This window comes from Pezoporus occidentalis, unplaced genomic scaffold (genome assembly GCF_034315485.1).
Source record: "Pezoporus occidentalis ecotype Australia unplaced genomic scaffold, CSIRO_AGI_Poc_V1 ctg90, whole genome shotgun sequence".
Lineage (NCBI taxonomy): Eukaryota > Metazoa > Chordata > Aves > Psittaciformes > Psittacidae > Pezoporus > Pezoporus occidentalis.
This window is the reverse complement of record NW_026916263.1, coordinates 2,266,540-2,282,499: the sequence shown is the minus strand read 5'-3', so window position 1 is coordinate 2,282,499 and position 15,960 is coordinate 2,266,540. Positions and strand designations below refer to the sequence as shown.

General features: G+C 41.6%; 2 protein-coding genes across 2 annotated transcripts in view; both read left to right on the top strand.

Annotated features, from left to right (window-relative positions):
• The window catches only part of LOC134156808 (cytochrome c oxidase subunit 7C, mitochondrial), a 575,449-nt gene that overhangs the window by 209,803 nt on the left and 349,686 nt on the right, over positions 1-15,960 (top strand). The window lies entirely within an intron of this gene.
• Positions 1-15,960, top strand: part of RASA1 (RAS p21 protein activator 1) — a 61,024-nt gene that overhangs the window by 18,671 nt on the left and 26,393 nt on the right. The window contains exons 4-8 of the mRNA XM_062605180.1: positions 532-602; positions 9,327-9,444; positions 10,396-10,427; positions 12,000-12,052; positions 12,551-12,701. Of these exons, the coding sequence (XP_062461164.1) occupies positions 532-602; positions 9,327-9,444; positions 10,396-10,427; positions 12,000-12,052; positions 12,551-12,701 (425 nt within the window). The remainder of the gene's footprint in view (positions 1-531; positions 603-9,326; positions 9,445-10,395; positions 10,428-11,999; positions 12,053-12,550; positions 12,702-15,960) is intronic.

The window sequence follows — 15,960 nt, the reverse complement described above, 5'->3', positions numbered from 1 at the left end:
GTAAAGAACACAGTGTAATGTAACCTCTACTCTTTTGTGGTATTTTGTCTATCTAACAGGATTTCAAAGTACACATCCTGAAAGTAACTAAAGTTTCTGAAAATGGGGCTTCTTCAACGTGCCCATCTGAAACAATAGAAGTAATTTAAAATAAAGCCGGCCTGCCAAACAGAACCTAAACAAACATGTTTCTGAATGTTAAACTTATGGAAATTTCCATTCTTTAAGTGGAAGAAAGTTTGAAAGTATACTTTTATGGGAATTATCATACTGGTAGTTTATTTTGAAGTTGATAAGCATACATTATGTATCATGCTAGAAATCAAAATGAGAACTCTTGTAGCTAGCTGTATGAATTATACTTTTCTAGCTCTCAGGGGTTTGGAGCTTTGAGTATCTAAAACGGGCAAGGGGGATATAAGTGACTGTTCTTCCAGTCTTTTGACTCAGAATAGTGTAACACTGGGGAGAAAGGTTTTACACTAGAAAGAGGGAAAAGTACTACCTTTGCTGTCTTCTCTTAAATTGTAGCCTGTTGAGGACAGAAGGAGAGTTCGAGCAATTTTACCATACACCAAAGTGCCAGAAACTGATGAAATAAGGTATGTTTTAATGTTAGTAGCAGTTGTGAAATTCTTAAGAGTATTTATAAATACTAATGATTTAAGTATATGTTCATATACAAATACTATCCAGTTACATCTTATCACAGTTAGGTTAAAAAGATGATAGCTTTAACCTGTTGGAAATAGCAATAACACTTTCAGGGCATTTGTTTGTATTAATTGTCAGAAAATTACATTAGGTTTATTGAAGTAAAGTTAGTAATGTTGAAGTACACTTCATAAAGCCTTACATTTTTTTTCCAAGAGGGTATTTGTCTATGAAAGAATCGTGCAGAAATGCCTTGTGTGACAGTGCGAAATAAATGAGCAAGGCTTCTGGTCAGACTGCCACAGAACTAATAGCAGATAAATAGTTCAAGCCAAACAAGTTCTGACCACTAGACAGTGGTCAGAAAATGTGAGCATTGACTGTTTGTAAATGGAAGAATAGAGTAATTAATGCCTTCTTTGAAAAAAGAAGAAAGGAGCAATGTTAACGAAGCTTTTTAAATGTTCTAGTATTCATTTTCTTACCTGTGCTTCGAAACTTGGTGACTGTTTTTCCTAAGTTCTCTGTCCATAAGATTCTCCTTTCCGTTGCCTTCACATCCTTCCCTCCTGTTGGGAAAACTCTGTGTTGAATAGAATGATAATTTTAAGTGTGTAATCTCCCATAATTTTAAGATATCAAAAAATTACAGAATTGCAGGTTTATCTCTTATATTCTTACACTTTGTTGTTACACTGTAGTGATTTCTAATCCCTCTAATGAGACAGACTCAGTTTGATTAAACACCGATTGAATTGGGAATGGCCTTGGTTTTGGCAATATTAGCCTAAGATACAGAGGAAGTTATATGAGAGCTTTATATCCTTATTGGGATGGAAATTTGTCCTGGGTTCCGCAGTAGCAGTCATGTTTTTCCTTTGTGTTAACTGGTACAGTGCTGTGTTTTGACTTCCAGTTTGAGAACAGTGTTGGTGAAGCCGATGTTCTCGGTTGTTGCTAAGTGATGTTTACCCTGACCAAGGACTCTGTGAGGCTCATGCTCTGCCAGGGAGGAGGGGAGGCTGTGAGGAAGCAGAGACGGGGCGCCTGACCCGGGCTAGCCGGGGAGGTATTCCATACCACAGCACGTCATGCCCGGGGTGAGGGGTAACTGGGAGTGACCCGGAAGGACAGGGTTTTCCGGGTGGAGCTCGTTTCTCTTGGCCGGTGGTATCGTATTCTCTTCCCTTGTTATTTTCCCTTATCATTGTTGTAGCTGATAGTAGCGGTGGTGATTTGTTGCTGGACTGTTTTTGTCTCAACCCGTAGGAGTTGCACTCTCTCGATCCTCCTCCCCGTTCCTCCTGGAGCGGGGAAGGGGAGAGCCCCGGTGCGGGGAGGCAGGGGGGGAAGACGGACACGGACCTCGATTGTTGTCAGCTCGGCACCACTCACTGGGAGTGAGTGAACAAGCTACCTGACTGGGTTTAAACCACGACAGTTCTTTTTGGCGCCCAACGTGGGGCACGAAGGGTTGAGATAAGAACAGATCTGACTGGATTGATAGTCACTCGTCACAATGCTGATTTATTGGCTCTCAAGGTTGTTCCTCTTGATCTCACAGTTTCAGTATATGATATCTTACGTCCATCCGGTACTTGCTGTATTAGTGTTTTTCAAGTATGGGGCTTGGGCTAAGGTTTTTATCCCATTGTACTTTATGGTAATGACTTGTAATACAATAGAATCATTGATCATGAAATTGATCTGGCTTATGTTCCCAGTGTGGTCACCACCTTTATACTTTGGGAGGTATATGATGGAGGTGCTTAGCAATTACACATCTTTTTTCTCCTTCTCAGGTGCTCAACCTGGGAAGGAGACATCCTTTTACCCTCCTAGTCGTCCCCCCAGACCATTTACATTTGAGAGTTTTGAATTTTTTGAATGGCCTTTTAATGCTGTTGAGACTTGTTTGCTGATGGTGATGGGAATCACCATGCTAACACGCATACAGAGTGTGTTTTACCCACTACTGATTTCAAGAGTTAAGCAGATTCAGGTTTGGGTCTTGTCTGGGGTCAAACGACGATGTAGGAGGACCGAGAGATTTTCCCTGAGGCTGGACAGCCATGAGTGGCAGGGTGTGTGGGATAGTATGGGCAAGTATCTAGGTCAGTGGGCCCCTCCAGTACTTTGGAATTTCACTACTGAACAACTGCAAAATCCAGAAGAATTAGTAAAACACTTAAATGAGGTGTGTGGTCATTCTGGCCATACCAGAGATGGACAAATCATGGCAACGTGCTGGGGCTTGGCCTATGCTTACAGGGCCTTGTTCAACACTATCCAGCACCTTCAAAAGGAAAATAATGTCGGCGGATCTGAGGGCAAAGCAACAGTCGCTACTCAAACTTTGGCTGCAATGAACAGCACAGCTGTCCCAGTGGCAAGTACAGCAGCTGCTCAAACTTCAACTGCAACAGACAGCGCGGTTACCCCAGCTCCAAGCACAGTAGCTACACCACCCCCAGTAACAAGTACAGTTGCTACTCAAACCACAGTGATAATCACTGCAGCCAAACCAGAGGACCAATTCGTGCCAATATCAGTTGCCCCTGTACGCAAGAGAACAAGCAAAAAGGAGGCAAAAAGGGTGAAGCGAGATGAAGAACCAATGAATTCACCACCCGGTCCAGAATCTGATCAGGAGTCATCATCACATGACGAAGAAGAAGAAGAAGAGGTAACTTCTCGACCTCGGACCTCAACCGAGCTGCGGAATATGCGAAAAGATTTTACCCGTCAACCAGGGGAGCACATCATCACCTGGTTACTCCGATGCTGGGACAATGGGGCTGATGGTCACGAACTAGAAGGTACAGAAGCCAAGCAGCTGGGATCACTTGCTAGAGAAGGGGGAATTGACAAAGCAATTGCAAGAGAGAAAAAGTCCCTCAGCCTTTGGAGGAGGCTCTTGGCAGCTGTGAAAGAAAGGTTTCCGTACAAGGACGATGTTACGAGTCGTTCGGCCAAGTGGAATACTATAGACAAAGGCATCCAGTCTCTGAGGGAATCGGCCATCGTAGAGATGATCTATCACATCAAGCCGAATAACGGGGATACACCTATAGATCCAGATGAAGTTGAATGTACACGACCCATGTGGCGAAAACTTACACGGAATGCACCGTCATCATATGCCCATTCATTGGCAACAGTGACCTGGAATGACATAGTACCACTAACAGTGGATGAAATGGTTCATAAACTCCGAGAGTTCGAAGACAATCTCACCCCTTCCATCATCTCAGCTGTGAAAAAACTGTCCCAGGACATCGAACAATTGAAGGACAATCTATCTGATTTATCCGGCTCCTCACGTGTACCAACACACGTCTCAGCTATTAACAAAAGGCGTCCTATTGTTCAAGAGAGGAGATACAGGAGGTATACGCCACGGGGTACCCTATGGTTTTACCTGCTGGATCACGGAGAAGACATGACAAAGTGGGATGGAAAACCTACTTCAGCTTTGGAGGAACGGGTGAGTGAACTGAAGAGGGGAGCAAGGGCCAAGACTGATCGTCCCATGAGAGCTACGGCTTCAGTCTCTGGTGATCAGTTTCCCAGATGGAGTGGAAGAGCTGATTTTACTCCAGCTCCTGTGATAAAGAAGAATAATCCCTTTCAACATGACTTAAGTGTCCAATGCTGTGACGACTGTTAGAGGGGCCCTGCCTCCAGCCAGGTGGAGGTAGGGGACAATCGGATTTACTGGACTGTGTGGATCAGATGGCCTGGCACATCAGTCCCACAGAAGTATAAGGCTCTAGTAGATACCGGTGCACAGTGTACCCTGATGCCATCAAGCTGTCAAGGGGTGGAACCCATCTATATTTCTGGAGTAACAGGAGGATCCCAAGAGTTGACTGTGCTGGAGGCTGAAATCAGCCTGACTGGGAGGGAATGGCAAAAGCACCCTATTGTGACTGGTCCAGAGGCTCCATGCATTCTCGGCATAGACTACCTCAAGAGAGGGTACTTCAAAGACCCAAAAGGGTACCGGTGGGCTTTTGGTATTGCTGCTTTGGAGACTGAGGAAATTGAGCAGCTGTCCACCTTGCCTGGTCTCTCAGAAGATCCCTCTGCTGTGGGGTTGCTGAAAGTTGAAGAACAACAAGTGCCAATTGCGACCACAACAGTGCACCGGCGGCAATATCGCACCAACCGAGACTCCCTGATTCCCATCCATCAGCTGATCCGTAGACTGGAGAGTCAGGGGGTGATCAGCAGGATCCGCTCACCCTTCAATAGCCCCATATGGCCAGTGCGAAAGTCTAATGGAGAATGGAGACTAACAGTAGACTATCGTGGCCTGAATGAAGTCACACCACCATTGAGTGCTGCCGTACCGGACATGCTAGAACTTCAGTATGAACTAGAGTCAAAGGCAGCCAAGTGGTATGCCACGATTGATATTGCCAATGCATTTTTCTCAATCCCTTTGGCAGCAGAGTGCAGGCCACAGTTTGCTTTTACTTGGAGGGGTGTCCAGTTCACTTGGAACCGACTGCCCCAGGGGTGGAAACACAGCCCTACCATCTGCCATGGACTGATCCAGACTGCACTGGAACAGGGGCAAGCTCCAGAACACCTGCAATACATTGATGACATTATTGTGTGGGGCGATACAGCGGAAGAAGTCTTTGAGAAAGGGAGAAAAATAATCCAAATCCTGCTGAAAGCCGGTTTTGCCATAAAACGGAGTAAGGTCAAGGGACCTGCACAGGAGATTCAATTTTTGGGAATAAAATGGCAAGATGGACGTAGACAGATCCCCACAGATGTGATCAACAAGATAACAGCAATGTCTCCGCCAACTAATAAGAAAGAAACGCAAACTTTCTTGGGTGCAGTGGGGTTCTGGAGAATGCACATCCCAAATTACAGTTCGATTGTAAGCCCTCTCTATCATGTGACCCGGAAGAAGAATGATTTTAAATGGGGCCCTGAGCAGCAACAAGCCTTTGAGCAAATTAAACGCGAGATAGTTCATGCAGTAGCCCTTGGACCAGTCCGGACCGGACCAGATGTAAAAAATGTACTGTACACTGCAGCTGGGGAGAACGGTCCTACCTGGAGCCTCTGGCAGAAAGCTCCAGGGGAGACTCGAGGTCGACCCCTCGGCTTTTGGAGTCGGGGATATAAAGGATCTGAGGCCAGCTATACCCCAACTGAGAAAGAAATACTGGCAGCCTATGAAGGGGTTCGAGCTGCTTCGGAAGTGATTGGCACTGAAGCACAGCTCCTTCTGGCACCCCGGCTGCCCGTGCTGGGCTGGATGTTCAAAGGCAGGGTCTCCTCTACACATCATGCAACCGATGCTACATGGAGTAAATGGGCTGCACTAATTACACAACGAACTCGAATAGGAAATCCCAGTCGTCCAGGCATTCTAGAAGTCATCATGGACTGGCCAGAGGGCAAAGATTTCGGAATGTCACCAGAGGAGGAGGTGATGCGCGCTGAAGAGGCCCCACCATATAATAAACTGTCAGAAAGTGAAAAGCAGTATGCCTTGTTTACTGATGGCTCTTGCCGTATTGTGGGAAAACATCGGAGATGGAAGGCAGCTGTATGGAGTCCTGGACGACAAGTTGCAGAAACTGCTGACGGAGAGGGTGAATCGAGTCAGTTTGCCGAGGTGAAAGCCATCCAGCTGGCCCTGGACATTGCTGAACGAGAAAAGTGGCCAGTACTTTATCTCTATACTGACTCATGGATGGTGGCAAATGCCCTGTGGGGGTGGTTGAAGCAGTGGAAGCAGAGCAACTGGCAACGCAGAGGTAAACCCATCTGGGCTGCTGCACTGTGGAAAGATATTGCTGCCAGGGTGCAGAACCTGGTGGTGAAGGTACGTCATGTAGATGCCCATGTACCCAAGAGTCGGGCCACTGAGGAACACCAGAACAACCAACAAGTGGATAAAGCGGCTAAGATTGAAGTGGCTCAGATGGACTTAGATTGGCAACGTAAAGGTGAATTATTTTTGGCCCGGTGGGCCCATGACACTTCAGGCCATCAGGGCAGAGATGCAACATATAGATGGGCCCGTGACCGAGGGGTGGACTTAACAATGGACACTATTGCCCAGGTTATTCATGAGTGTGAAACATGTGCTGCAATTAAACAAGCCAAGCGGTTAAAGCCTCTTTGGTATGGAGGACGATGGTTGAAGTATAAATATGGGGAGGCCTGGCAGATTGACTATATCACACTGCCACCAACCCGCCAAGGCAAGCGCCATGTGCTTACCATGGTGGAAGCAACCACCGGGTGGCTGGAAACATACGCCGTGCCCCATGCCACTGCCCGGAACACCATCCTGGGCCTTGAGAAACAGATTTTGTGGCGACACGGCACCCCAGAGAGAATTGAGTCAGACAATGGGACTCATTTCCGGAATAACCTTATAGATATTTGGGCCAAAGAGCATGGCATTGAGTGGGTATATCACATCCCCTACCATGCACCAGCCTCTGGGAAAATCGAACGGTACAATGGACTGTTAAAAACTACACTGAGAGCGATGGGTGGGGGAACTTTCAAGCATTGGGATACACACTTACCAAAGGCCACCTGGTTGGTCAACACCAGAGGATCTGCCAACAGGGCTGGCCCAGCCCAGTCAGAACTTTTACATATTGTAGAGGGGGACAGAGTTCCCGTGGTGCATATGAAGAATTTGCTGGGAAAGACAGTCTGGGTAATTCCTGCTTCAGGTAAAGGCAAACCCACTCGTGGGATTGCTTTTGCTCAGGGACCTGGATATACTTGGTGGGTAATGCGGGAAGATGGGGAAGTCCGATGTATACCTCAAGGGGATTTGATTTTAGGGGAAAACAGCCAGTGAACTCAATTGTATGCTGTTGCCTGCTGTGTAATGCTTTTATAGCCCATCAACTAGATGTCTCCAGGTCACCAGCGACTGGCCCTGACTTCCCTCCAGCCATCATCCCAACAGAGAATGAACTTTGAACATCATGGACCGAATGGACTCGGCAGCATTATAGGGATTGGTCCATGCACTAAGAAAATGATTTTTCCTCTTGGTCTGTATGTATATGGATGTATATATGTGGGAGAGCGATAGTGTATTGAAAAATGTGGGATCTGAGCACGACGTGAATGGTATGGAATAAGGGGTGGATAATGTCCTGGGTTCCGCAGTAGCAGTCATGTTTTTCCTTTGTGTTAACTGGTACAGTGCTGTGTTTTGACTTCCAGTTTGAGAACAGTGTTGGTGAAGCCGATGTTCTCGGTTGTTGCTAAGTGATGTTTACCCTGACCAAGGACTCTGTGAGGCTCATGCTCTGCCAGGGAGGAGGGGAGGCTGTGAGGAAGCAGAGACGGGGCGCCTGACCCGGGCTAGCCGGGGAGGTATTCCATACCACAGCACGTCATGCCCGGGGTGAGGGGTAACTGGGAGTGACCCGGAAGGACAGGGTTTTTCCGGGTGGAGCTCGTTTCTCTTGGCCGGTGGTATCGTATTCTCTTCCCTTGTTATTTTCCCTTATCATTGTTGTAGCTGATAGTAGCGGTGGTGATTTGTTGCTGGACTGTTTTTGTCTCAACCCGTAGGAGTTGCACTCTCTCGATCCTCCTCCCCGTTCCTCCTGGAGCGGGGAAGGGGAGAGCCCCGGTGCGGGGAGGCAGGGGGGGGAGACGGACACGGACCTCGATTGTTGTCAGCTCGGCACCACTCACTGGGAGTGAGTGAACAAGCTACCTGACTGGGTTTAAACCACGACAAGGCTCACTGTTCAATCCTGTTTAACCTCTTTAAAGGATGCTGTGAGGATATTTGTCTTTGAGATTGTTTTCCAGATTAAAAGGTGGTAAGACAGAGAAAGGACTCCCAATTGCATATTTCAAGTAAGGCTTCCTACTATCTGTAAGAACAAAAAGATAGATTGAGACCATTAAGTGTCTACCAACTTGAGAGGAAAAAACATTTTATTATAGTGCTGTCATAACAGAAATTGTAGAAAATTATACCTTCTCTCTCTTGTTTAGGATGAAACTAAAATGCAAAGTTCTGTGCTTGAGTTTTTAGATCCACATGGCTAAAACAGTTACAGTTCTGTGCGTGGCACAGCTGAGACATGTTAATGCTTCTTATTTCTGCTTTTCTTGCAGCTAATCGCATGGCTTTGGCTTCTCTGGAAGCTGTTCTGTACTCCCTTTGTAGCACTATTCTTCATATGTGAGAACATAAAGAATATTACATTCTAAGATATTTCACAAACTTATACTAATTTTCACGAAAGGAGTATTATTTTCTTATAGAATATTAAGGGTATCTCTGGTTATTTTGCTTGTGTTTATTAATTGATCCCTCCTGATAAAAGAACAGTATTACTGTCTTTTAATATTGTTGCATTATTTTTGTTTTATGCATCCTCAGCACACTTTGAATTTGGCGGAACTGAAGTATATATTAGGTACTAAACGTAAATCAAAAGCATAAGCTCCTATATAGTAACAGCTTAACTGTGAGGAAAAATACACGTCGTATGCTGGGGGTATTAATTCATGCCTTAATTCATGTTCACAAACAGATTTTCTCATATGTTTTGAGTAAATTGCAATCAAGGATTCATTACGTTCATTAAACTTTTTACTATGATTGTATCTCTGATTTAAACTCTTGCTGTAACCCTCTTCAGTTTCCTTAAAGGAGACATGTTTATTGTCCATAACGAACTGGAAGATGGCTGGATGTGGGTTACAAACCTACGAACGGATGAGCAAGGTCTTATTGTGGAAGACCTGGTAGAAGAAGTGGTAAGTAATTTTTATGTTCAAATTTCTTAGATGAATGATTTTTTTTGGCAAAATAATATTTAAATAAACCCAAATTAGTGACAGTTAATTGCCAGTTTTTTAGTGATGTACTTTTCTAAGCCTAGTAATTGGATCTGCTTTGTTTAAAATAGTATAGCAAACCTGTAAACCTAATTCAGTATCAAAAAAGCTTATTCACATGTTGTCCCCAGAGAAGTACAAATGAAGGGTACAGTAAATTCTCTAGGCAGTTTACTAAGCTTTACTGTCCTGGTGAAGGATCTGTTACTCGTTTAATTGCATTTCTTCATATTTGCCAGAATGTAATTTTGCATTATGGTAGGTTTTTCTCTTTTTTTCTTAAAGACGCGTTGTGGGTTAAAAATGAATTTGGGCTTGTGTGAGCTTAGGAAGCTAACCAGGTGACCTGCAGATAATTCAGTTGCTGTAGGGGGGAACAAGTGGTTTGATATACTTCAGAAGGAGAAAACAGCATTGCTTTAGAGTCGGATATTTTTGATAATATTGTCCTGCATAGTACCTGTGTTTTGCAGTGTTAAAGCAGTGTTACCTGCAGCTAATCACAGATCTGTGTCAAGCCTTAAAAGGCTAAATTGAATTGGCAGTTCTAGACTATTGAACTGTAGGCCGATATATCAGTAGTTAAGTTAATCTTAAGAAAGCTGAGATTTTAAAAACTTATACCACCTCTAAAGAAGGACTTGAAACATGCCAAAAGCAATCTTCTGAAATAACATATTCTGGCTCAATTTCCACTTAGTGAATGAAAAGGAAATCTTTTCATAGAACTGCAGTTCAAAAATGTCTCAGGCTTCTGATGTTTTTTTCTGCATTAGGTCTTAACCTATAAAGTTTGTTGGTTGTTTTTTCTTTTTCTCTTAACTGAGCTGTACTGTTGTCATGCACTTAATATGTTAATTTTCTCATTAGGGAAGGGAAGAAGATCCACATGAAGGCAAAATGTAAGGATTTTGGTTTTGTTATTAAAAGCAATCATAACTGTTTGTTGTATGAAATTTCCCAGCTTTTGGGAAGGTGAACCAAAGACATTTGTTTTTTCATCTCAAGACTGTTTTCTATACTAGCTGCTGAAGATGCATGGATAATTAACATTAAAGAGTCCTGTAATAGGTATGCCTATTGCTAGTGTGTTTTGCAGTGCTGAGGTTCTAGATGAGTCCCTGTATGATCACTTTCAGCCAAGACATGCTGAATGGAGTGTTTGTTGAATATAGTGTTTGCCTTACAGGTAACCTTTACTGAGATCTGCTCAACTCTAAATGCTGGATTGAGAGCAGAGTTCCAATGAAAAAATTATAGTGGATATTTACGGCTGTTTTTTTTAATATTGAATATAATTTTAAAAAATTGACTAAATGAAACAAAGATTAATTTTTTTATATTGAATACAATTTAAGAATCAACAGTGTATTGATATGTCAAGTTGTTGATAGATTATTTTCATTAGTAATTGTGAGTGGCAAAAGAAGATTCAAAAAACTTCCAGTGGCTTTATTATTTCATCTGTCCTCCTATTTGCTTGCAATATTTTCACCCGGTGCTTTTTCTCTGTTCCCCAATTTGCGATATCCAAGAGGCTGATGGCTGAAGAAGGCATTTCCCACCATCTTAATAGGAGAAAGAAAATCACTGGTGTATTTGTTGTTTGTTTACTCTTTGCTAGTGATCTGCTAGTCAGTTTGGCAGTAGAGATGCTTTCAAATGTAGGTGTTTTTATTTATTTGCAAACAAGTTTGGTAACAGATGCTAGAAGCTTTGATATTCTCTGTTCACAGTTATTTGTGCCGCTCAGAGGAATCTCAGGAAGATCGTAATTCTTTCAAGCATTCCAGTAGCCAGAAGTTATCCTCTAGTGGTAGTATAGAAAGTGAAGTTAGATCTAAAGCTGTTTTCTGATGCACAAAAAGGCCATATTTTAGCTTTCCTTTAAAGGATAGAACAAGTTATTAAGTTATGTATAGTTCTCAGGCTGAAACTGGGCAGAGGCTGCTGAACCTTTCTAGGACACTGCTTTGATACAGGACTCTGGGAAGGTATGAGTTGTGAGATCAAAGAAATCTGTATTCAACAGTCTAACAAAGCTAGGTTCTACTTCCACAGCTTCTGGCAAAATTCACTTGGATTTTTTTCTGTATGGTCTTTAACCTTGTCTGAGTTATGGTTCAAGTAAATTGCTGTATGTGACTGTCTTCAAATAATGCCTGTTAAATTATCCGCTGGTTAGACAGTTTGTTTTAATCTCTAAACACAGTTGGATTTGAATGTCAACTCCAAGTGTTGGCCATTTTGATTGAAATTAATTTATTTACATACCTGTTACTGTTAGTTTTTTTCATGCTTTTGGTAGAACAGAATCGTAAGTAGCATAATCATTATCTCATCCATATGTGTTAGGTCTTTTTAAATAAAGATTAATTCATAGGTGCCAGAACTTTGGATGTCACCGGAGGAAAAAAAAAAAAAAAGAGAGCTGATAGTCTTGCTTTCTAATTTTTCTCTTCATCTTTGTTAAGATGGTACCATGGGAAGATCTCCAAACAAGAGGCTTACAATTTGCTGATGACAGGTACTTGTATTTTTAATTGAAATACTGTGGTAGTAATGGATTATTTCACTTATCAGTGTCTTCATCAAAATGCTGTGGGGAATATATGCTTTTATATACTTAAAGGAAATATATTACAAACCTTTTTTTAGCCCTTTCATAGAGGAACAATTTCTTCAAATGAAAACACCAACATTTCTAACCCACATTGTTAAATAACATACTTTAAATATTAGAACATGAGTTACTAATTCTTGAAAACTTGTTGTAAAACTTTTTTTGTATGCTTTTGTAAAGAGATGGCAAAGGTGTGGCTAGGCCACCACAGATAAACCAGTTTGCATTAATTTCACCAGTTTAGTGCTGATTCATTGAGTTTGAGATTACTGTTGGACTTAACTTACAGGCTTTGCATTTCTTGAAGTGTGCAATTCTTGCTCATTTATATGGAAATAGATTTGATAAGAGCTCATTTGTAACTTCACTAAGGAAAGTAACACTATTATGATATCTTTTCAGTTGGTCAGGTGTGCGGTTTTCTTGTGAGGCCTTCAGATAATACACCTGGTGATTATTCACTTTATTTTCGGACCAGTGAAAATATTCAGCGTTTTAAAATATGTCCAACATCAAACAATCAGTTTATGATGGGAGGCAGATACTACAATAGGTAAGTTTTAGTAGTAAAATGAATTGTGTTTTATACTTGTGTAAAGAACTTGTATAATTTGCGCCTGATAATTATTTTCTGCTATGATCTTAAGACTGTAGTTTTCTTAATAGTATGCTATTTTCTCCAACTTGCTTCGTAGTTACTTGTAACTGAGCGAGTTCTTGAAGCTTGTAGAAGCCTGATTGTAGTTTGTTTATTTTGAAGTATTTTTCTTTCTTCTGCAAACCATTTTCTTCACGCTATAGATTGTGGATTGTGTGGATCATGTGAATCCGTTAATTGTGGATCTGTAAGAGAATGCTGTGTTGTCTTGGAAACTACTGTTTGCACTGATTATTTGAAAAGGGAAAATAAAATGAACATCTTTATCTGAGACATTCAGTAAGGTTTTCAAATAATGTAAATGGATATTTACAAGAAAAGGGAAAAAAGTACCATAATTGTTTGGAAAAGTCATTAAATTGCATTGTAATATATGTGTTGTACTTGGGTCAGAAGTACAAATCACTTTGTTTAGAGTGAGCAAACTTGGGACACATTTGTTTTGCCACTGGTACAAAAATACATAAATTTGTACAAAAAGAAAAATAACAAGAGATACGTTTCCCTTTTTATGGGAGAAGCTGTCAGTACAGATTAATCCTTGATCTTGCTTTTAGAGGAGTTGCAGATGCAAGACTTCTCAGTGGTGAAAACTTGCCTTCCTCTTTTAAAAGAGGCCATTGCCTTGCCTCACAAAATCAGCACTTTTCCAGACTTGCTCACCTAGAACCAGGGCATTCGTCATCCCAATAGAGAATTTCTCTCACTTCCAGCTTGGCTTCTGAGTGGGTAGAGATCCAGCAGCTGGTGTGTCTGAGGAAATGTCGAGGTCTCCTAACTGAGAAGTTCAGTGGACTTTTTCATAAGACTTCAGATGGACGATGGTGTGAGGCTAAACAATTGGACCCTTATGAACCTTTGCATACCCCACACTCATACTGCTTGAATACCTTCTTCATTAATCAGTCTGGTCTCCAGACATCCTCACTGAAAACCAAGCTAGCTGCAGTGTCATTCTTACGTAAAGGTAAATGCTCTTTTGCCCATTCTCTAGCTAAGTGGCTTTTCAGGAGGCTGATAGGGTAGGAGACCCCACCTGAGGTGATGTCAGACTAATTAGCAAATCAGTGGAACTCTTATTAGTTTCAGATAGTTTTGCAGCATTGAATAGTATACTTTCACAGAGTTATTATATAAAGTTACTACTTTATAGTGCTTTATTCACTTGAGGCATGTATATAAATTACATTTATCTAAAGAAGATTCATTCTATGGTATGGAAAACAAGATTCTAAAGTAGCACTAAGTTATTACAAAGTCTTTTATATTTTTATGTTTTGTTTATATTTTGGTACTTAGTTTGCAGAGATCTTCCTCAGTGTGAAGCAGAATCTGCATAACTTTAAAAGGCTTCATTTTTTTTGTGTGTTCTGGAAAATTACTACTATACCCATAGGCTCAGATTCATTCCAACTTAGCATATGCTGCAGCTTGGTAAACTTCCTGGAAGCTCAAATACATAGTGAAGTATGCAAGATAATGAATTGCAAGATAATAAGGCTTAAAAATGAAGATGCTAACCACCCAAATTCTGTAGTGTGAGATCTCCTGTAGATGGCAATAAATTAGAAGAAGAAAAAGAGCAAATAACTTTGTGGACTTTTCAGTTGTTGTATTAGTTCATTTAAGAGGGACACTGTAAGAAAGAAATCTTTAAATATGTGATGACTAATGTGATTTAGTTGTGTGGAATAAACGAAAGTGGTGGCTGAAGAACAACAAACATGTCATTGAATCCAGAACAGAGACGTACAAAGCATGAATTTATGCAGGCTAATGAAACTATAAGCATTTCTTGGTGCTTATAAGAGATCGGGTTTTGTTGCTTATCTGAAAATGCAGTGTTTGCCTTCAAGGTGAAAAATTCAGATTTAAGAAGTGCCACTGCTTGTTTAAATGCATCTGTTTAACAGTTTCCATTGACTATAAGCTTTTTTTATGTTAACCTGTTTCCATAAATGCTCTCAAAGTATCTCCTTTGAAATCTGATACTATTATTAGACTAAATCATTCCTGGTAATAGAGTATTTTCAATATTATTCTACATTTTTTGTGATTGTAATTGAGGCAAAAGGTAAGATGAAAGCGGTCTGCTCTTTGTTTTGCAGGGTATTGGTCTCAGTAAACTGTAGACCAAGATTTTCCATACAAAAGTAGGAAGCTGAAGACTAGGAAGGAAGCACAGAATGAAAGAAGTTTGTTTTATTTTTTGGGTATTTGCCATATCCAGAGGTGGGACTGGATTCATGATAACCTATATAAGCAATGGTGTATCTGCTTGTATTCCAGAATTAATTTGGATGACCATGGGGAAAGAGGTCCTGGGTATATCTCAGGGTTTCATATTCTGTGCTGACGAGGAAGACTTATTTTTTCCACCAACCTGTGCCTTTTGCATGTGCTTTTACCACTTTCCATGTAAATCTGTGTTAAAATTTCTGTGTGATCATCAGTCTGTGTTTGCAGTCTGTCATACAGAGGTCTGCTTTTATTATTTTGTTCTCTTGTATCAGCTCTGCAGGTCAGCCCACCTGAAGGTCTGAATGTACAGCACCCATGTTGCATACATATTGGGGGAATTATCTTGACCACGTAACAAAGAAGTATTTTCCCATGGAATTTAGTAAAGCATTTAGCTTCTGTGATCTTACTGTACTTATTTCACAGATAACAAATTAGTCCATTGATAATCTCCTACAATTTTACAGAAAAATTGCCAAAGCCATTTCTTGTTGCTTGTGCTGATTCTGGATGGGATGGAGTTAATTTTCTTTCTATCAGCTAGCACGTGCCATGATTCAGATTTGTGGCTAAAACTGTTGGTAACACACCAGTGTTTTGGTTCTTGGTGAGCAGAGCTTACAGTGTTGAGGCTTTGTCAGTTTTCCAGAGAACCTAATTGACCCAAGAGGTAGTGCTCAGCAATAAAAAATGGAGGGGATGTTTCATCTTCCAAGGTGGGTGTTTCTCAGACTGTTTGGGCATCAGTCTGCTTTTGGAGGGTGGTGAATGATTGCTTTTCAATCACTGATGTCCTTCCCCACCCTTTGCTTACTAAACCATCTTTTATCTTGACACACAGGTTTTGTCACATTTGATTTTCCCGTTTTCTTCCCTGTCCTGAGGGCAAGGAATGAGCAAGCACTGCAGGATG